At 46.9% G+C, this 21151-nt stretch overlaps 1 protein-coding gene across 6 annotated transcripts in view; it reads left to right on the top strand.

Annotated features, from left to right (window-relative positions):
- The window catches only part of ARID3B (AT-rich interaction domain 3B), a 71062-nt gene that overhangs the window by 22885 nt on the left and 27026 nt on the right, over nt 1-21151 (top strand). For 4 of the 6 annotated variants that reach the window (XM_032342450.1, XM_032342447.1, XM_032342445.1 and 1 more), the window contains 2 exons: nt 11971-12042; nt 12248-12353. In XM_032342450.1, coding sequence (XP_032198341.1) covers nt 11971-12042; nt 12248-12353 — 178 coding nt within the window. The remainder of the gene's footprint in view (nt 1-11970; nt 12043-12247; nt 12354-21151) is intronic. The other 2 variants (XM_032342449.1, XM_032342448.1) reach the window with 1 other exon arrangement.

Here is a 21151-nt window from a genome sequence, read left to right as displayed (position 1 = left end):
TTTAACCCACTGAGCCACCCAGGCACCCCAGTTTTGTGATATGTTTTGAAACGAGGAAGGGTGAGGCCTCAGCTTTGTTCTTTCTTCCAAGATTGGTTCAGCTATTCAAGGTCCTTTGTGGTTCTATATGAATTCTGGAATTGTTCTTTCTATTTCTGTTTTTAAAATGCCACTGGGATTTTGGTGGGGGTTGATTGAACCTATAGATCTCTTTGGGTAGTATGGACATTCTAACAGTGCTAAGCCTTCCCATCCATAATCATGGAATGTCTTTCCATTTTTTTGGTATCTTCTTTAATTTCTTTCAGCAGTATTATAGTTTTCAGTATACAGGTCTTTCACCTCCTTGGTTAGGTTTATTCCTGAGTATTTTATTTGTTTGATGCTATTGAATATGGGATTGTGTTTCTTAATTTCCTTCTTGGAAATTCCTTGTTAGTGTATGGTGATACAACTGATTTTTTTTTTTTTTAAGAGTTTATTTATTTATTTATTTATTTGAGAGAGAGCGAGAATGAGAGGGGAGAGGTCAGAGGAAGAAGCAGACTCCCCGCTGAGCAGGGAGCCCAATGCAGGGCATGATCCCAGGACTCTGGGATCATGACATGAGCTGAATGCAGACATCTAATGACTGAGTCACCCAGGTGCTCCACCTCTTAGTTCTAATGGTTTTTTGTGTGTGGGGGGGATCTTTAGAGTTTTTACATATGAGATTATGTCATCTGCGAATAGAGATAATTTTATTTCTTCCTCTCTAGTGTGGATGCTTTTTATTTCTTTTTCTTGCCTAGTTGTTCCAGCTCAGACTTCTGGTACTGTGTTGAATAGAAATGGCAAGAATAGGCATCCTTGCCTTGTTCCTGACCCTAGAGGAAAAGCCTTTAGTTTTTCACCATTGAGTATGGTGTTAGGTGTGGGCTTTTCATTCATGGCCTTTAAAATGTTGAGGTAATTTGTAATTTACTCTGTTCCTAGTTTATTGAGTATCTTTGTCATGAAAGGACTTAAATTTTGTCAGATTTTTTCCTGCATCTATTGAGATAATCATATGATTTTTATCCTTCCATCTGTTAATGTGGTTTATCCCATTGATTGATTTTTGTGTGTTGAATCATCCTTATATCCCATGTCATGAATCCCATTTGATCACAGTATATGCTTCTTTTAATGTGCTGTTGATTGTGGTTTGCCAGTGTTTTATGAAGGATTTTGCATCTGTATTCATCAGGTAGTTTTCTTGTAGTGTCATTTTCAGGCTTTGTTATCTGAGTAATGCTGAGCTCATAAAATGAATTTGGAAGTATTACTTCCTCTTTAAGATTTTAGAAGAGTTTGGGAAGGATTGGATGTTAATTTTTTAAATATTTGGTAGAATTTACTTGCGAAGCCATCTGGTTCCAGGCTTTTCTTTGTTGGAAGGTTTTGGATTCTGATTCAGTCTTCTTACTGGTTATAGGTCTGTTCAGATTTTCTATTTCTTCCTAATTCACTCTTGGTTGGGGGTCAGTTTCTAAGAATTTATACATTCCCTCTAAATTCTCAAGTTTTTTGCATGTAATTGTTCAGAGTAGCTTCTTATATAACCATTGCAGTATCTTTCTTTCATCTCTGAATTTAAACAAATATGAGTCTTCTCTTTTTTTTCTTAGTTTAGCCCGAGGTTTGACAATTTTGTTACCTTTTCAAAAAACCAACTGTTAGGGGCACCTGGGTGGTTCAGAGGGTTAAAAAGCCTCTGCCTTCAGCCCAGTTCATTATCCCAGGGTCCTGGGATCGAGCCCGGCATCGGGCTCTCTGCTCAGCAGGGAGCCTGCTTCCTCCTCTCTCTCTCTCTCTCTCTCTCTCTTTCTCTCTCTCTGCCTGCCTCTCCACCTACGTGTGATCTCTCTGTCAAATAAACAAAATCTTAAAAAAAAAAAAAAACACCTGTTAGTTTTGTTGATGTTGTTTTTCTAGTGCCTGTCATATTTATTTCTGTTCTAATTTTGATTATTTCCTTCCTTCGTCTAACTTTGGGCTTAGTTTCTTCTTCCTTGTCTAGTTCTTTGATATGTAGAGTTAGGTCGTTTGACATTTTCTTTTTTAATGTAGGTGTTTACTGCTGTAAACGTCCTTCTTAGTCCTGCTTTTGCTATATTCCATGAGTTTGGTTTGTTGTCTTTTGTTGACTTTACCCATTTGTCTATTCTGTTACCTTATTTTATTGAGCTGTAAAAGCTCTTGCACATGGGCTTTTTGTCTTTTTTTTTTTTTAAGATTTTATTTATTTATTTGACAGACAGAAATCACAAGTAGGCAGAGAGGCAGGCAGAGAGAGAGGAGGAAGCAGGCTCCCCACTGAGCAGAGAGCCCGATGTGGGGCTCGATGCCAGGACCCTGGGATCATGACCTGAGCTGAAGGCAGAGGCATTAAGCCACTGAGTGCCCCAGGTGCTCCAAGGCTTTTTGTCTTTTATGTGGCAAGAATTTTTCACAGTTGCTGGTCTTTCATATTTTAATTCTTTCATCATGTAGGAGTTTAAATTTTGATGTAGCTAAATCAATTGATCTTTCCCTTCTTGGTTTCTCTCATATTTAAAAAGGTCCCCTCTCCCCAGGGCTATAAATATATATTATTATAATTTTATGATTACATTTTTATATGTAGATCTTCACTACATCTGGATTAATGGGAAGGATGTGAAGTAGGGACCCAGTGGTTCACAAAAGCAGGGCTTTCTGTGATTGGCTGGGAGGTGTTCTGTCCCCACAGATAGCACCTTCACGTGTTGCCTGTTGGCCTTAATGTCAGGTAGCTGGGCTGTTTCTAATTTTTTGCTATTATAAATCTCTCCTGTATTTCTAGTCATTTCCTTAGGGTAGATTCATAGGACAGAATTACAAGATCAGGAGGAGACGGGACAGTGACACAGTTATAAGCAGAGTTGTGTTTACCTCTCAACACCTCTGTTCAGTTGCTTTGCAGCCTTCTGCCAGGTGTTCCCTCATGCCTTCCTTGTGCTTTAGTTTTTTGGTTTGAAAAATGGGTGTCTTTATAGTAGCCCCTCAGAACTGTGCTGAGGTTTAAATGTTTAATACACGTGAAATACTGAAACAGGGCGTGGCATATAATAAGTTCTCAATTATGATCTGTTGTTCCTGCTGCTGTTTTTATAAGGATGGGCATTTTGAGGCAAGTGACTCTCTGGAATGATATACCAATTTTACATTTCCATTATGGGAGTATGGGAGATCCCACTCCCCCAACCCTTGTTACCATTGAATCTTATCATTTTTCAAAGCTTGGTTAATTTGTAAAATTGAATATGCATGAGGGGCTCTCTCATTCTCCCTCCCTCTCTCTCTCTCTCTTTTCTTTTTAATATATACTTTTCTATTACCCTTTTGAACCTTAAAATTAAACTGCTGTCTTTAGGAAATGGTTTCTGTTGCCTTCTGGGTCCCTTTAATAGAACCGTATTTTTAGAACTCGAAGCCCACCTTCTTTTAAGTATTTGCTTTCCCCCAATTCATCACTTGGTGATCCTCCTGAGTTTATGCTCAGAGCTTGTTCTTCGGGTACTGACATTCATTTGGGTTGTGAGTTGAGCCCCACGTTGGGTGTAGAGATGAGTTAAAAATTAAACCCTTTGTTTAAAAAAATGTATTTGTGGTGGCACGGTTGGTTAAGTGTCCTACTCTTGGTTTCAGCTCAGATCCTGATCTTGGGGTCCTGGGATCAAGCCCTGTCGGGCTCAGCAGGGATCCTGCTTCAGATTCTCTCTCCCTTTCTCTCTCTCTCTCTCTCTCTGCTCCCCTCTCCCATGCACCCTTGCTCTTTCTCTCCCTCTCTCTGTCTCTCAAAAATAATTCTTTTATAAAAATATAGCTTGAAAAAAAAAGTTTTGTGAATTTTCTTGAAACAAGTTTCTGAAGCACTGACTTCGGGCAAGTTTCCTAACCTCCTCAGACCTCAGTTTCCCCTTCTGTCAGATGAAGGTCAGATGAGGTGGTCTCCTCAGCTGTCCGCCGCTGGCCCTCAGAGTTCCGTGGGGTTAAATGGAGGGCCGTGGGAGTTCAGGGGCAGGTAGCTCACAGAGTGGAGTGAGCAGGGCTGCCTACTGGAATTCTGCTGGGAGCAGGAGCTGGGATTTTGCTCTGTGGCGGACTTAGATTTGGCTGGGTCAGTCGGTAGACAACACTTCACCAACACTGCACTTTAGTTTTTCTTCCTCCTTTTGTAGCAACTCTCCATTTCTGGGCAGTGTTCTTGGTTATGGCCGGGAGGGACTGTGTGTCTAGACAGGGAAGGTAGGACTGCTGTCCTCCCCCGACCCCCACACTTCCTCCTTTCTACTGCCTAATCAGAAAAGCGTCCCTTCGCTCTTTTTCCAAGCCACCGACTTTGAATTGATCTTTGCTGCTAGTAAGGGGTTGGGGGTTGCTTTCTGGTTCCTGCTAAAGTTACCTGACAGCGGAAGGTGTGCATCTGATAATTATAACTCTGTGCTTCCAAGGCCGGAGCCATTTAGCTAAGAGCAGTAATCCTGATCTTATCAGGAGGGTTTTGTAGTCCAACAGTGTTGCTTATAACAATATCTGTTTTACTTCCTGGGGCTCCGGTCGCCTTTTAGGATTCTTCTATAATCCTGCCCATTAGCCCCTTGTGCGTGTCTCATTACCTCCTGGAATTGGTTAAAAGTGGTGGGAGGGCAAAGATGTTTTTCTTTCCTTCCTACCAAGATCTGGGAATTGGACTTTGAACATTACAGCGTCATCAGCCTGGCCAGCATCAGAGCAGTCACAGTATTGTAGAGGTGATGCCTACAGTAGGGCCTGGGTCTAGCCAAAGAGAAGGTAGTTTATGGGTTGCTTATTTAAAAAAATTAACAGTAGTAACAACAGCAATATTCAGCCCAAATACTTGGGTTACATTTTATATTTCAAAGCAATTAAATAGGTGCTCGCTTCGGCAGCACATATACTCAAAGCAATTAAATAGTATCTATGAGTTTGAGATCAGCCCCTTTGAAGTCTAGTTCCTTTGCTAATGACTACTTTGAGATTCAGGCCCCAGGAATTTGCCCAGATCCTTAACCTTGGGGTTCAGAATCTATTAGATTATAGAGTAGAGAGAACGGAAACAAATTACTGTTCTGTGTTTTCCGAGAATACTCAAGAATCTCTATAAGGGTTGTCAGTATGTGTGATGGTGTTTAGAGGTTTAAGAATACGGGGAGCCCAAGTGAGGAGTTGGAAGCTTAGCCTCTGTACTTTCAGTCTGAAGGAAAGGGTTAACACTTGCCTTGGGGAGGAGTGAGGAATGGGAACTAAAATTGCTTTGGACATCTGAGCTGTGCTTTAATAAGATATTCCAGGTGGTCAAGGAGTAATCCTAAAATAGCCTAGATACTTAATTGCTTTTAAAGTCAGGCGCTCCTGTCTCTGGGGAGGTACGGCTCTAAGGAATGTAGTGTTGGCTCCTAAGATCTTGGAGGCGTGGTCTGGTTGTGCCTTTTTTTTTTTCCCTTCCTTTCCCCAAATCCCAGTAAAAAGAAAGGCCCAACATAGCCTTCTTGGGTCAGGAAACACTGGTTGGATTTCTCCCTTTCTCCTCCCTAGAAGCTTGGCTCTTGCCACTGCCAGGTACCATAACCTGGCTTCTTCCAGGGTTGTGGGATATTCTCTCTCCCTCCCTTTCTCAGACCAGAGACAGTAGTCTGTTTTCATTAGTGCTCAAAGGCCTCCTGCTTGGTTCCTTGCACAGCTTCTCTCCCTTTCCATCAGAAGGTACCTTTCTCATTATGAGATTCACATTCATCCTCTTTCTCTTTTCGGCCTCTTAGTACGATCCTGTCATTTCTCCCTGGTCCTGCTGCCCCCCGTCCCACCCTGGATTCTGCATGGCTTCGGCACAGCCAGCCAGTGCCGGTGCTGGCTTTCCCTCTCTGGTCTTCTGTGCAGTGTACAAAAGTAGTATGTCGCATTGCAAGCCATTATTGAGAGCCATTCAAAGTAACTTGTTAAATGAAGAGTCGTACTGCTCCCTTACTGGAAAGACTACATATTGTGAAGGTGTTAGTTCACGAAATTGCTCTATCATTTCATTGCAATCCAGATTTTTTTCACTGGAGGCAAGGGAGAGGCAGGAGAGCAAGTGATGGGGCTTCACAGACGAGTCAAAGTTAATCTAGAAAAAATCAGCCATTTTCTTTTAATCATCTTTCTTTCCATTAAGATCCACAAGGTCAGAGGTTCGTAACTGGCTTGTTCTTTTTTCCCTCAGAACCCTTCACAGTATCTAGTATATCCTAGGTGATCAAATAAATGTATGTGAATGAATATAAAGAAAAGTTGAAAAGTGAAAATCCCATTTTCAATGGGATTTAATCCATTTAATCTTAATGCAAATGGTATCCACATACGTTTGTATATTTGGATTCTATTCTCTATTCTGTTCTCTCTAAAGTAGGTCATTAAAATCATCTAAAACACTGGTTTAATTATTTTTCTGTTCAGAAAACATCCACTGCCTCCCTCTGTTCACAGTTCACAGTTTAAATTTTCTCATGGTATTCAAGGCATCTCACAGCCTCTTTCCACCTCAGCCACTCAGACTCGCATCCTCCCTGCCAAAACACGCCCTCTTTATCCCCCCATTCCATGCTCATTTACACTGTAAATCTCCCCTCAGCCCATTCTTCCAGGCGGGCTTTATCTCCACCTCTGAGCCGCCCTCCTTTCTTCCACCTCCTGGGCACTTTTTTTCGGCACTTTGGCTTGCTCTATTAAATGCTGTGTGTGTCTAGCTTGTTTTTCCAACCATGTGGTAAAACTCCCAGTGGGGAGAATCACTTTTTTGGCGGGGGGGGGCGGGGGTATTCTCAGCAGCTTGCACAAGGCTCTACCTGGTGTGGATTCTCAGGAAATCAGCGTTGAATGAATTTGTCACAGGGTCTTTGCTTCTCAGAACAGAAAGGGCCCCTAGAGGTCCTCTCCTCCAGCCTGGTCTCATGTTGGACTCCACAGCGTGATATCCCAGACAGATGGCCTTCCAGGGACAGGAACCTGCCCCCCCACCTCCTGAGAAGGCCCCCTTCATCCCTGAACTGTTCGGATCGTTAGAGAAGTCCTACTTCTGTCCACTTGAAATTGTCCTCGTGGCGAATTCTGCCCCATGACTCTAGTTCTGTCTTCCGGGGCTTTACAGAGAAAAGGAAAAACAAAACAAAACAAAACAAAACACCCTTCTTCTACAAAGGTAGCTTTTTAAATTTTTAAAGGAGTGAATACATTTCCCCTCTGTCTTCTTGATCTTCCAGGGTTGAGGTATTGAGGAAGCACTATGTTAATTTTGAGAAGCTGTCAGGTTAGACTGATTTATTGTTTTCAAAGGCCTTTTATGAGCGAGCTGTAGTGCTAGGTGCCATATTCCACCAGTCCTCCCAGAGGCAAAACCTACTTATCTCTCTCTCTCTTTCCCCTGATGCCCTGGCTCTGGGGGAAGCGGGTGGGGGGTGGGGTGGCGGGGTGGGGGATCCTGCCCCAGATGTTCTGTTTTGGAAGTAGTGGTGAAAGGTTAACAATTTTTATTCCAGTACCCCCCAGCACCCTAGATAAGTCTCCGCTGATGATGTGTGAAGGCTGGTTTCCTGCTTGGCTGGCCTTCCCAGATGTCACCAATGAGATGAATCAGGGAATAAAAGAATCTTCCTTTGAGAGGAACCCCGAGGGCCATGACTTGGCATTGCAGGCATTCTGTAGCCAGGAGGATTTTCTTCTTCTCCTCCCTCTCTCCTTTCTTGATGTCCCTGCGAGAACACCTTGTGCTATTCTTTCTGCCCACCAGGCAGAGCAGTGTAACAGAGAGAGCCAGACCTGGGTTCGTTATATGCTGTGCTGCCACCTGGAAGCTCTGTGACCCCTGGCCAGTTAAGCAGTTTGCTCTTTGAGCCTCTGTTCTCCCACTTCTAAATCACAGTTCAGTGAGAAAAGGCCTGCTAAGCCCCTGGCCCAGCCCTTGCTGCACAGGAGATACACAGACATCAGCTTCCTGCTCCCCTCTCTCCTTCCCCCAGCCTTCTTTTGTTGCCATTTTTGAGGGATTTAAAGGCACAACACTGTGGCTTCCCTGGGGGAAAGAAGCTGAATGTGGACATAGTAGCCAAAGCTAGTCTTGGGTTGGTATTTGGGAACAAACTGTCAGTTTCCTGTGAGCTCCTGGTGAGATCAAAGCGGTTAAGAGAGTTCTCAAGTAGGAGAGGCTGGGAAGGTTGTAAATGGCCGTCAGTGAGCACTGGCTGCTGCTGGCCTCCCTGTCACAGAGACTGTTCCCCTGGGCCGCAAACTGAAATGTTTTTCTTGGGGACCCCTCGACAGTGTTGAGCTGGCTCCCTTTGGACGTGTGTTCCCCACACTCACGTCTACCGCTCCCCAGTTGCCTCCCTACCATGGTCTGCATTGGCCACACTTGGCGTCCAAGAAATAAATCATCCCTCGGCTTCCAGCAGTCACACCCACAGCCTGGGGATAGGCTAAGAAACCAGCACACAAACTCCAGGTGCCTAAGGGGGCTGTGTTCTGCAGTAGTTGGTCTGAGCGAAGAACCGAGAAGATAGCCGTGGAAGCCTGTAGTCCTCCCTGTGAAAAGGGGGAGAACTGAGGCGTTGTAGGGTTGGAGGTCACTGCCTTTCAGTATACTTGTCTGCACTTTCTATGTGCTGGGGCCTGGGGATACCCTGATGGGCATGGACAGGGGACAGAGGCAGGGGCACAAGTCGCCAGCACACCAGGTGACAGCCCAGAGGAGAAAGGCGTGGATTCTGCCCGGTGGCAGAGGCGGGAGGCTTCCTGTGGGGGGGAGGCAACATTCCAGCAGGACTGTAAAGGGTGGGCAGGTCCAGGAATTACTCTCACTTCAGCTAGAAAATCCTGTGAAGCAGGGTTTAACTGCCCCAAGACAAAGAGAATAATGCACAGAGAGTGGACATTTCCCCACCAACCCCAGCTGAGTATTTTAGATGAAGTAATGGCCCATCCTTTCCTTGGACAAAAGAGAACACCTCCACTCATGGGAAACTCTTGCCCTGTGTTTTCTTTAAATCATCACTAAAATTCCTATCTGTGGAATGGGTCAAACTGTAGGATTGCCCAAAGAGTTGGATGCCCTCTTTCCATCCTGTTCTGGCAAATCTCCCTGTCCTCTGCGGTCACTGAGCCAAGGGTGCTTTATGCTAAAATCCCATCACTAAGCAGATTTTTAAGTGTTTCCTATTTAGCAGGCCATAGCTAGTGCCAAGTCCGACCCTCCCGCCGCTCAGGTTCTGATTCCATTTGATCAGAGCTGGAGAAGGCCAAGGGGTCCTGCTGGTCCCCAGACCCCCTCCCCACCCCCCAGGGCATTCTTCTCTGTTCCAGAGCTGAGCCCTCACACCTGGGTGTTTATTTTCACACGTAGTCACATGGTGGTTGCACTGGTGTGCTTGTTTTGGCTCTCATCTCCTGCTGTGGGAAGCGCTGTCTGGGTTCTGGGTTGTGGATTCCGTCCTCCCCACCCTTCCGTCCTCCCCACCTGGCTGAGTGTTAAAGCATTTCTGAGAAAGCTCTGAGTGCCTGGAAGTTACTTGTAATTAGCAAAAAACTGTGTTTTCATCTCTCTTGGTCATCTATAGAGAAAGAAACCTCCTGCGAACAGAATCCGCTTCAGATCCCCAGCTAGAGAGAGCTGGGAATTGAGCTGCCACAGTAAACAGCTGACATAACAGAAGCGGCAGTGATCCCCCATTAAATGTCTTTCAGCCGATAGGGGCTCCCGGGATAATTGACTTTCCAGCAGGAATTACTGGCTCAAACAAAATCAGTGGGCATTAGGGCAACCTCCTGCATCCTTTGAAAGGGGGACTGTAACTCTGTCTGGTTTTGCTGACCTGACAGGCATAATTCATCTTGATTATTCATTGTGCTAGTTGCCACCAGATGACACCAGATTTCTGTTCACTGTAATTACAGTGTGGGGGTGAATCTTAGCCTTTTTCTTTATTCTTTTTTGTTGTTGTTGTTTAATAGTGTTTCTCCTGCTTGGTTATTGGCCTCCCTGAGCTGAAGAGCTGTAGGGAGATCTCTGGTGGCGTCTGCCTGGGGAGATGATGAGTGCACTTAGATAGCATTTACTGAGCACTTCCTCACACACATCTTTTACGAGATAAGTAGGGAAACAATTTGGTCTAGCCTGTTCCATTTCAGCTGACAGAGTGTCAGTTCTTCTTGGTTATACTTACCTCCCTGTGTACTAAATTGCTATCAGAAAGTAGGTCTGCATCTCAGAGCCCTCTTTGAGTAGGGGAAGCAAAGTATGGTCCCAAAATATGACTGAATAATAACCTCCGGCTTTCAGGCAAGCTTTGATTAGAGGGGGAGCTAGGAAGAAGGGAATTAGATGAGGCTTTTGTTTTATTGATGAGGTTTTACAACACCATCCCTGTGCAGTCCAAAGAATGTCCTCCCAAGAAACCTCTGCTCCCCATCCCCAGAGGCCCCTCCCCAACTATTTGCGCATGTGCCTGTGGTCCTGGGGGTAGAAATGAAAGAGTGACAGGCTCCATTCGTCCAGTCCCGTCTATGGGGTCCTCCACTGACCAGCATGGCAGAAATGAACAGCAGACTTCTATAGACAATTCATGTTCCCCACTAGCAGAGAGCCTTTTTGACTCTTCTGTACAGTAGATGTGTGTATTTTTTTTTTAAGATTTTATTTATTTATTTGACAGATAGAGATCACAAGTAGGCAGAGAGGCAGGCAGAGAGAGAAGAGGAAGCAGGCTCCCTGCTGAGCAGAGAGCCCGATGCGGGGCTCGATCCCAGGACCCTGGGACCATGACCTGAGCCAAAGGCAGAGGCTTTAACCCACTGAGCCACCGGGGCGCTCCTGATGTGTGTATTTTTAGAAGAGGTGCTTAATTGATACAAATAGCCAGTTACTGCCTTTTAGCAATGTTATAATTCATCAAGCATTTACTGGGGCCTATTAAGTGCCAGGTGGTGTGCTCTTTGCTGGGGTTACAAGCATGAATGAGACACTTTTGTTCTTGAGCTTACAATGTGGTGAGGATGATGGATAATTCCAAAATATGTTAAGTTCTAAACTCAGAATATACAGAGATTGCTTCCAGAGTGCTTAGCACGCCTGGAGTGAGGGGAAGGCTTCCCCCAGAAGATGTTACCTAATCCGAGGAGTAAGAGTTACACAACTGAATAAAGGCAGGAAGCAGGTTCCAAGAACATAAACAAAGGCATATTTGCCATTTGCTCCTATTTGGCTGAGTGGTGTTGGTTTAACCTAATCAATTAAATTAGCATTAGGTTTTCATTATTTCTCTAATGGAAATGCATTTCACCCCAGTGGCACAGTCTCTGTACCTTGGAAAGAATGTCAGTCTCTCTAGACTTACGGCTTCTAGTGGGGAGGTTTGGCCAAGAGACCAGAACTTCAGGACCTGTGTCCTGCTTCCGGGACACTTTGCCCTCCATTTAGAGTGTCATAACGGAAGCTGGGCTAGGTGTCATTATAACATACCGTTTAGTATCTAAGCACACCATAAAAGTCATACAAATGCATATACTGTATAGAACCTAAAGAAGTACAGCTCAGAGTGATGGTTTCTGGAAGATCAGCTAGGGATGAGTAGGTTCTCCAAAAGTTGGGCCTTGGTGTCCTTGTCTTCTAGGATTATCAAGGAAAAGTAATACCCCCCCTCCTCCAACAAATAGATGTGATTCTTCCACCTGACTCCCTCTTATTTTGGAATGTAATTGAAAGCAAAAGAAGATGCTGTCCCATAGGAGTGGCAGAGGCAGTCAGCCGAGCAGTCTTCTATGGTCTAAGCCCAGGATAGCACAGTTGCTGAAGGTCTTCGTCTTTGCCCTGAATGATTGCCCCTCCCTCTGCCACTCTGTCCTATTCCCTTCTGAACTCTGTGCTTTGTTCCCCTTCAGAATGGTGGTTTGGCCTGGAGTGATGATGCTGATGGAGGCCGGGGAAGAGAGATCTCTCGAGATTTTGCCAAGGTCTGTAATGTTTCCTTTGTGGTAACAAAAGGGGCAGTTCTGCAGTGGGTTGTTGTATCTGATCCCCAAGGAGTAAGGACAGGAGTGGCCTGTGAGTCATATCTGTTGTCATACAGAGAGAAGGTTGTGTATCTCTGGTGTGAGACTTCCTGCATTAGTTGGAATTTTTCACTGTGTTTTTTTTCTGGGGGGACCGGGATTGCAGCTGTATGAACTGGACAGTGATCCGGAAAGGAAAGAGTTCCTGGATGACCTCTTCGTCTTTATGCAGAAGAGGGGTGAGTGTGCAGTCTACTCAGTTTTTCAACTCCGTGAGTATTAATTGAGTGCCTACTGTGCGCAAGTTACTGTTAGCCATCCTCCGTGCAGAGTGCCAGCGTCTTACTTAGCCCAGGAGAACAAGAAGCATTTCCTGATTATCGATTCTGGCCTTAGCAGAGGAATTGGCAGACAATGAGATCGAAATGGGCAGAGAGGGCCCTGGCAGAAAATGAATCCATCCAAATTTTGTCCTGCCTTATTTGTGATGCTCTCTTCTGATTAACTGGTCTCTAGGAGATAATTTCAAATTCAAAGGTACTTTTTCCTTAGCCTTCTAGCAACCTTAGACATCACTTTAAACTAGTATGTGGGGTTTCATGTTGGTGTACCTAGTCTCACAGAGACTGAGAAAGGCCAAGAAAAGGCTAGAGGTCCCTCAGGATTTGGTGAGAGGGTCTGAGATGATCCATGAAAAGGGAAGGCTAACTCTCTTTTTCTTACCCATTGGCTCTTTGGTTTTTGCACCCACTGGCTCGGTTGGGACGTTCTTGCAGTTTGTAGGTTATGTGGGCATCTGCTTTATAATGCACCTTCCCACTTCTCTGTCCATCTCTCTTTCTCACTTCCACCCTCCCCGTTCCCCAGCCATCTCCACGTTGGACCCTGACGTGACTGAGTCTTGAGCCCCAGTGACTCAACTTCCTGGCTTTATATCCTGTCATAGCACTGGGTTCACCGGCCAGGTCAGCCCTCAGGAAGCATGGCCAGAAACCCAGCCTCTCTAGGAGAAGGTCCACAGCAACCTGCATAGCTCCACCCTCATCACCCTTAGGACACAAGAGAGAGCTGTTCCCACCAGCCTCTTGCCTGGGACCCTGCTTTCCTTGGCTTCTGTGTCAGCTCCTTTATTGGGATCTGGGACTGAAATCCTCCTCTTCCTCTTAGGCTGAGCTTAAAGGCAGCCCCTAGCAGGTATTACTCTGTGTGAACTCCTTTCTCTCCCGCTCCTTCCTCTTCCTTTACATTCTAAATCCTCACTGCTGTCCTAGCAGTGTGCCCATGACAGCTGGTTTGTAACAAGGATGACTGAGAGTTTTGTGTCTCTGTGTCCTCCCATCGCCAGGCCTCTCAGAGCAGTCTAAGCAGCCTAATTAGTTTACTCCCCCAACTACTATCTGGAGCTGCATGTGTCAGTAAAAAACAAGAATATAATCCTGAAAGATAATGTGACCGGCAGCAGTGAAACTCCCTGGTTGCCCTGAGAGTGAAAAATCCACTTAATACTTTGGTCTCCCTTCCAATTACCTTTTAATTATTTACAAGCTCCACAAGCCCAGCTGGTGCAAACCCAGGAGCTGATCACGTCTCGGAGGGGCTGCCATAGCAATATAGATTTTAATCAGCAGTGTGGCTCCACTGCTTCATTCTCTACTTTATTGTTCATCTCCCTTCCCAGAAGGATTTTTTTTTGAAAGGAAAATGAGTTAGATCAGCCTAGCCAAGAGTGAATCTTGGAAATGATTTATTTACTACTCTGTGTCCTCACTAGACTAGGCGCTCCTTGAGGACAGCCAGTCGGTTAGGTCTTTGTGCCCGCAGTGCTAGCACAGTACCAGACTGGGAGGTGCTCAAGAGGTGTTGGCCGTCTGAGCAGTCCTGTAGGCTTTCCTTACTCAGAAGGCCTGGAGCTGGCCCTCTTTAGATAGCCACCCTATAACTGGAAGTCAGCACCAAAAAGCAGCGTGTGCAGACAAGCCGGCCACTCCGCGGTGGCCAGGCACTGCCAAACTGCTGTTGAGTGTATTTCTGAGTGACCCCAAAGTGGGAGTAAGGGACTCCCTTTGATCACCGCAACAGATCTTGTTCTCTCCTCAGCACATAAGCTAGGTATTTCACTGTTTGCTGGCATCACCCATAGGAACAGAGGAGTCCATTTTGCTATTTGTTAGTTATCCGAATTCGAGTTTTCTCAGCCTTAGCATATTTACTTTGGGGACTGGACAGTCCTTTGTTGTAGGGACACCTCCCAGTCGTGATAACCCAGAATATCTCTAGATAGAGTAAACGTCCCCTGGAGGACAAAGTCACACCCATCCCCCACCCCCCATTAAGAACCACTACTATGGAAGGATGGGAAAGAGGATGAAGGTCTAAAATTTACTTTGGAGAGAAATTCTTTCTGGAAATCATCTTCCCTCCACCCCAGTAGCAGGACCCGAGGGCAGCGGGGGCCTGTGCCGAGCAGTATCACCAGCGCTCCTCCCATGGCTGAGTGCCAGAGGAGTGGGTGCAGGGACCCTGTCCTGGGCTGCAGCACAGGGGAGGCCTCTGAGAGGAAATGCACTTCCAGTAGGAGGTACCAGGAGTGGGGGACCCACCCAGGCGGCGGCAGAAGCATGGTTGCCCGTGGCCCAGGCCCAGCTGGCAGAACCGTTGTCTGTGGCCTGGCTGAGTCAGCTGGCACCCCACTGTGGAGAGCCGTGTTTGGCCAAGAAGTTAGCACTAGTCTGTGCCCATAGAATATGGCGAGTGTTGCCAATGCTGGGCCTTCTGGAAGCATGCTGTGGCAAACAGTGTGTGTGCGCACGCACACATGCAGTAGAGAGGGGAGAGGGAGGCACTGAGGCAGGGCTGGAGGGAGGTTACTTTAAACCCGAGGGGATCTCTTCCCTGGAAACCCGCATCTAATGGTCTAGCCTAGAGGGGGCGCTCAAGAGGGCTGTGAGCAGATCAAAGTTGTACTCCTGGGAAGTTTGCTGTCTTTGGTCTTCACACAGTGGTGAGCTCAAGGGCCCCTGGACATGGGTGATTGATTCTTCACCCCTGAATCAGAGTGTCTGCCGCACTCAGGAGCCAGATGTCATTAGTTGGGTCCGAGGAAAAGCCTCAGAGATGCCGGTAGCAGGCCAGCGACAACTCCTCCACAGCCAATGGGAAGGAGAAACGTAGATTTCACAGGAGCCACTGAAAACAGCCTGAGTTTCAGAGGCCTGGTGACTCCTGCCTGGGCCAGGAGTGGGGTTGGGCAGCTTTGACACTGCAGGCTGCACCATAGAGGAAGACAACAGGGCTTGGAGGCAGTGGTCAGCAGGCTGCCCCAGCGGCCGCAGCTGCAGGTGATAAAACGGCTGTCCAGTGGGAGAGGGCCAGGCCGTAACTGCTGCTTTGTGCAGGGTCTCCTTCGCTTGTTAAGGTGTTTGAGTGAATTGACTGCAACAGGTGGGTCTTTCGGCTCCAGGCACCTTGGTTTCTGGGCCAGACCAGGGTGACTCCCACCCTGATGACTGCCGCCCCACTAGCAGAGTAAGCTGCCCTAGAAGGAGCCTGAGAAGAGGCCCAGGCACACCCCTTGGGGAGGCAGATAGCCAGGGAAAGTGCTGTGGACTGGGTACAAAGCTGGGTTCACATCCCCCCACCCAAATCTCCATGATCTGGAGCAAATCCTGCTTCTGGGGACCACAGTTTCCTTATATGTAAAATGAGAGGGTTCAATTAGAATTAATCTGGAAATTTCTTCCAAGTTCTGTATTACATCCATGACTGTGTCTTTTGAGCTTCCAACAGATAACGAGCCACCCTCAGTGACCAAAAAGAGAAGAGAAGCCCCTCTAGCAATTCTATCCAAACAGTTATGTATAAACCATACTAAGGACCCCCAAGACCAAGTGCTTCTCCCCTTTCCTTGTCTAAGCCACACTGAACTCAACTAGTTGGTTTTGCTTCTCCCCCTCCCCACCCCCTGTTGCTCTGGAAAGATTGGTGAGATTTCAGAGTTCTGATGCCCCTTCTGGCTTCCCTTTAGTTGTGTGTGCACATGCACACATGTGTGTATGGAAAATACACACACGTTTCTTTGCCAAAAATAAAGCCAAACTATTGTAAATAAAATTCTCTGGCTAATTAAATTGACTGTGGATGGTTTCTGAGATATCATTCCGTGATAGATTCTCCAGGGGGCAATCTAGGTAGGCCAGAGGGGGACTAATTTGGAAGTCTGATAAGCAGAGGCTTATAAACAATTCCATTCTTCATCAGTGAGGAAGAAAAGCTTGTTTTCTTGTTCCCTAGGCCATGAAACAGAAAGAAATTGATTTCGCTGTTATTTTTAATATCCTGTGTACTTTAGAGATCCCTGTCAACCCATTTTCCAATCTCCTCCCCACAGCTCCAGCTCTAAAGGGGTAGAGAGAGCAAAGTTCACCAGGTTAAGGGACTAGACTAAGGCCACAGAGCCAATTTAGCATTTGTCCCCTAACTCCTGGGCAAGTGCTCTTTCCCTCTTCTGCCCTTGAGAAACTGGTCCCCTAGTGCCAGCAGCTCTGTCACTTCCTGTTTGGACAGTGGGCAGCCTTGTCTCTCCTTCAGCCTTCTGAGCCCTGCGGAGAATGCTGGTCTGCCTCCACAGTGGGGTGTCCAGTAGGGTCTGCCAGCATCTGGCCGATTAACACAGATGTAGAACTCTTCATGGAAGAGGAGTCTTCATCTCAGGGTGAGGCCTAGCTCTCAGGGAAGGGCAGATGTGACTGTTCATAGTGGCGCGGAGGCTGCCATCTGTCAGGCAGGATGGGGTGGGGGCAGGGGCATAAGCAGCGGAAGCTCTGACATGTCGTGCGTGCACCCAGAGCACCTTCTCCCTGCCCCAGCTGGACACACCAGTGAATGAACTGCCTAGTGACACAGAGGACAAGTCTTGTCAAGACCTCACCCAGAGAGCTGCCCTCCTTCCCCCACTAGTTCTTTTCAAGGCTGCAAACTGACCTTGGTTTTCCCAAATGGATTGTTGGATCTGTTCTTGATGTGTATATACAAAGAATTTACTGTGGGAAAAGGGTTTGGTCTGCCCCAAAGTGCAATTTGAGTGTTTTTCCTTCTGTTGTGTGCTTATCTATCCATCTCAGGCAAGGAAACGTCCATGACATATATTGCTTTGCCTTTTGGTGGAGGCAGTTTCTCATATATTCTTTGTATCTTGAAGTAAATGGTCTGTGCCATGGACATTCTTCCTGATAGACTAAAATATGTTGGCTTTTTCAGATGAAATAGGCTTTGGGGCTTCATTTTCGAACTTTATCCCCAAATGAAAGACAAATCTTTGTCTCACAATTAGCCTTTGTCTGAGGCTAGGTCTTTTTCTCTTCCCAGGTGTTCCAACTACTATTACTTTTTTTATTATACTTTTTTCCTTTTTTCCACTTGTAATAGTCATTTAATACTCTATATCTGTTCAGTTATCCATGATAACAGGAAGGGATCCTAGTTTTTGGAAGACATGATTAATTTGAAGAGCCCAATTTTGTCATTAAATTCAGCCCCTTTGGCGTCAAATCTTTTTTTTTTTTTTTTTAATTTTTAAGATTTTATTTATTTGAGAGAGAAAGAGAGCATGAGCTGGGGAGAGGGGCAGAGGGAGAGGAAGGGGAGAAGCAGATCCCTCACTGTGCCGGGATCCCAGGATGGGGCTCAATCCCAGGACCCCGAGATCATGACCTGAGCCACCCAGGTGCCCTCCTCCCCCACCCCACCCCACCCGCACTCTTTTATTGATACTTTGATACTTTCAGCGCTTGGTAAAACGGAGTTGATAGTTTTGCCTTCTTTGTTCCAGGTGAACTAATATTTAGTACCTCAGGGTTGGTGCACAAAAAGTCTAAAGGAAGGCTTTGGTTACACTTACACTTGTGGTGAAGCTAGTGCTGTGGTTTGACAATGGAGGACAGCCATGTACTCCCTAAGCCTGCTGGGTTGTTGTAGCTTTCCTAGCACACTATCCTAGGCCCTTGAGTTGTTGTGCCTTTCCCCATCAACTTTTTGCCACGGGTCCTGGAGACACTAGCCAGGTCTATTGATCAGCAGCAGTCAAAGCAGAAAAAAACCCAGTGGTTCACCTCCTCCTAACTCCTTGGCCAACTTCTCTGTACAGGGTTGGTTTTTGTTTGTTTGTTTTAAGACTTAAGATCTTAAGATTTAAGATTTTATTTAATTGACAGAGATCACAAGTAGGTGGGTGGGAGGGGCAGGCTCCCACTGAGCAGATAGCCCAATGCAGGGCTCGATCCCAAGACCCTGGAATCATGACCTGAGCCGAACAAAGGCAGAGGCTTTAACCCACTGAGCCACCCAGGCGCCCCTGAACAGAGTTTTTAAGCAAGGAGACAACACAGCCCTAATCTTCATTTGATTACTAGCCATAGGAGAACACAGTGTTTAACATTGACCTTCACCTAAAGCAATTAGTCTGAGCTAGAGTATCATGAAGAGTGAGGAGTTTAAAGGGAACCTCTCAGGTTGTGGTACAGCCAGTGCTCCCACGCATGGCTGCTAGGAGTATAAATGGGCACGAGCACTTTGGAAATGTACCTGGAAGGATTTACTACAGCTAAACACAGGCCGACCCTGATACCCAGCAACTCCACTGCTGGGCGTATACGCAACAGAAATGAATGCTGCGTTCACTGAAAGACGTCTCAGGAGTCTTCAGAGCAGTACTGTTTGTTAGAGCCCAAACTGGAAAGAACCCCAGTGTCCCTCAGCGGTGGATGGACAAACGGTGGCACAGTCCTGTAGGGAATTGTGCACGCAATAAAGAGGAATGAACTGCTGCTCTCACCTAATGTTGAACAAAAGAAGCCAGACACAAGAGAGGAGATCCGCCATGGTTACAAGTACACAAAGTTGAAAAAAATCACCTGTGGTGATACAGGTCACCTGTGGTGATACAGGTCAGGAAAAGGGCTGTCGCCTAGGAGGGAAGAGGTGGGAGATGCATTTTGATTGGGAAGGGGCATGAGAATTTCCTGCAGCACTGGAGACCTGGCGTATTTTGATCTGAGGAGTGGTTATGGTTATAGGGGTATCCGCAGAAGCCAGCGAGCTTTGACCTTCAGCTTCGTGCTCTGTAGCAGGTATCTGTCAGACCTGCTCCGTGGGAAATCAGAGGCAGAAGGCTTCAAGACACCTGTCAGCGCAAACTGGGGTACTGGGCCTCTTGCCTTTGCTCTGCTCGTGGAGCAGTCAACTACACTCCACTGCACTGCACACTGCCTGACGCGGCTGCCCAGTTTCCTAGTGTGAGGTATTTTGTACGTAAACAGGAGGAAAATTACCAGTCATTTCTCTGCCTGTTCCTGGGCAGCAAGACCAGAGCAGGGCAAGAATTAATATGCAGAGGAATGGACAGGAAGCCTGTCTGTCTGTGCACATTCCCTGCTTCACATGGGTCTAAACTCTTCCAGGCTCTCCACTCAGCTGCCCAGCTCTCTTGACAGACAGTGGAAATGATTAATGATCTTTTTTAAAGCCAAGAAAAAGCAGCGAGGGTCGTTGGCAGGGCCATGTCCTGGGTCCTGGGCCCTCACCCCTGATCAGTGGGCAGGAAGGCAGCTATGTGACTCTGTCTGGGGTCCGCGCCCCCAGTTGCGTCTGGTCTCATTGGAGTGGGCCTATTCTCTGCGGTGGGGAGGAAGTCACCCTCCCTCCCACACTCCTGCCATCTCCCATCTTTGCCTCCATTGCCCAAGGAGGCCATCTACTCCGTCTGCCTTCACCCCTGCCCTAGCTCTGTCTCTGCAGTCTGAGTGGCAGGAAGGAGAGCAAAGTGCCAGGGAACAGGATTTTTTTTTGTTTGGCTTCATCTGGCTGGAAACTTCTGATGACAGCTTTGGCCTTGCAAGTGCCAGTGCCCTGCGGCATTCCCACCACCCAAGGGTTAAAGTCCCAGGAGCCCCACAGCCTCGCTATGAGGGTCCCTGGCCCTCATAAAAGCCTTTTCTACACTGTCCCTCGGGCTGCCTCAGGCTCCCTGGCTGAAATCTGATAAGGGCGCTCTTTGTTGGAACTGTCAGTCTCTTTTATTGAGGAGGGAACTAGAGACCAGTGGCATTTCTTGGGGTACAGATAAGGCCCTGGATTCCTGTCAGAAGGAGCATGATTAATTACCCTCTATCCTAGCTCCCGCTTTGATAGCAGTGACTGACAGTACGCAGGCGGCCCCCATCAGGTGCTCACACACCGCCCCACTCCCCAGGCACGATGCGGGGCAGAGACTCAGCCTCCTGCTGCGCCAACACCAGTGACCCACAGAGCGTGCTCTGCAGTGGCTGCTTGCCTCCTTCCTGGTTCTTCGCAGGTGGCTTTTGCATTTATTGGGGACAGAAAACTGTCACCTCTCAGATGAAGAGCCTCCTTAGAGGAAGATGCAGTTGAACCCAGAGAGTAGGCCAGAGACACTCTTCTTCCCTCAGGGTTGGGGAAAGAGGCCTACTGTGGCCACACAGCGGCCTTCCTAGGATAAGTTTCTAAACTGTCCATTTCAAGATCACTTGGCAACATTATTCCATAATTCAGGCAAGCTCCTAAAACCAAGTCCCCCTCCCTTCAGTAATAATCATGACTATCAGTTTTTGTTTTAAGTTTTTATTCATAGACTCATGGGACTGAAAGTCATCTAGTCCAAATTCCTCATTTCACAGATGGGTAAACTGAGAGCTGAATGTGTCGATCCCTCATCCCTAACCCCCTGTATGATATATTGGTTCCCTTTCTTGTTCAGAAGGTAAACTCAGCTTTTAAAAGTCCTCCTCTGTCTGCCCCCACCCCTTTCATAGCTGAGTCTCCTTGGGACAAAGGAGATGGGTGCCAGGTCCGTGAGGCTCAGAGCAGACTATAGACAGACTGGCCTGAGGATCCAGCCTCTTTCTTGGTTGTCAGAATTGAAGCCAGGGCAAGTTTTATATCTGGATTTTCTGGGTAATGTGAGAAAACCATGCCATCATCTCGAGTTAGCACTCAGAACAGTCTCGACTTTGTTTCTGACAGCCCCCCGGGGGCCTCCTGCCCTGGGAGCTATTTT

This window comes from Mustela erminea, chromosome 5 (assembly GCF_009829155.1).
Source record: "Mustela erminea isolate mMusErm1 chromosome 5, mMusErm1.Pri, whole genome shotgun sequence".
Taxonomy (NCBI): Eukaryota; Metazoa; Chordata; class Mammalia; order Carnivora; family Mustelidae; genus Mustela; species Mustela erminea.
This window is presented reverse-complemented; position numbering and strand designations above follow the sequence as displayed.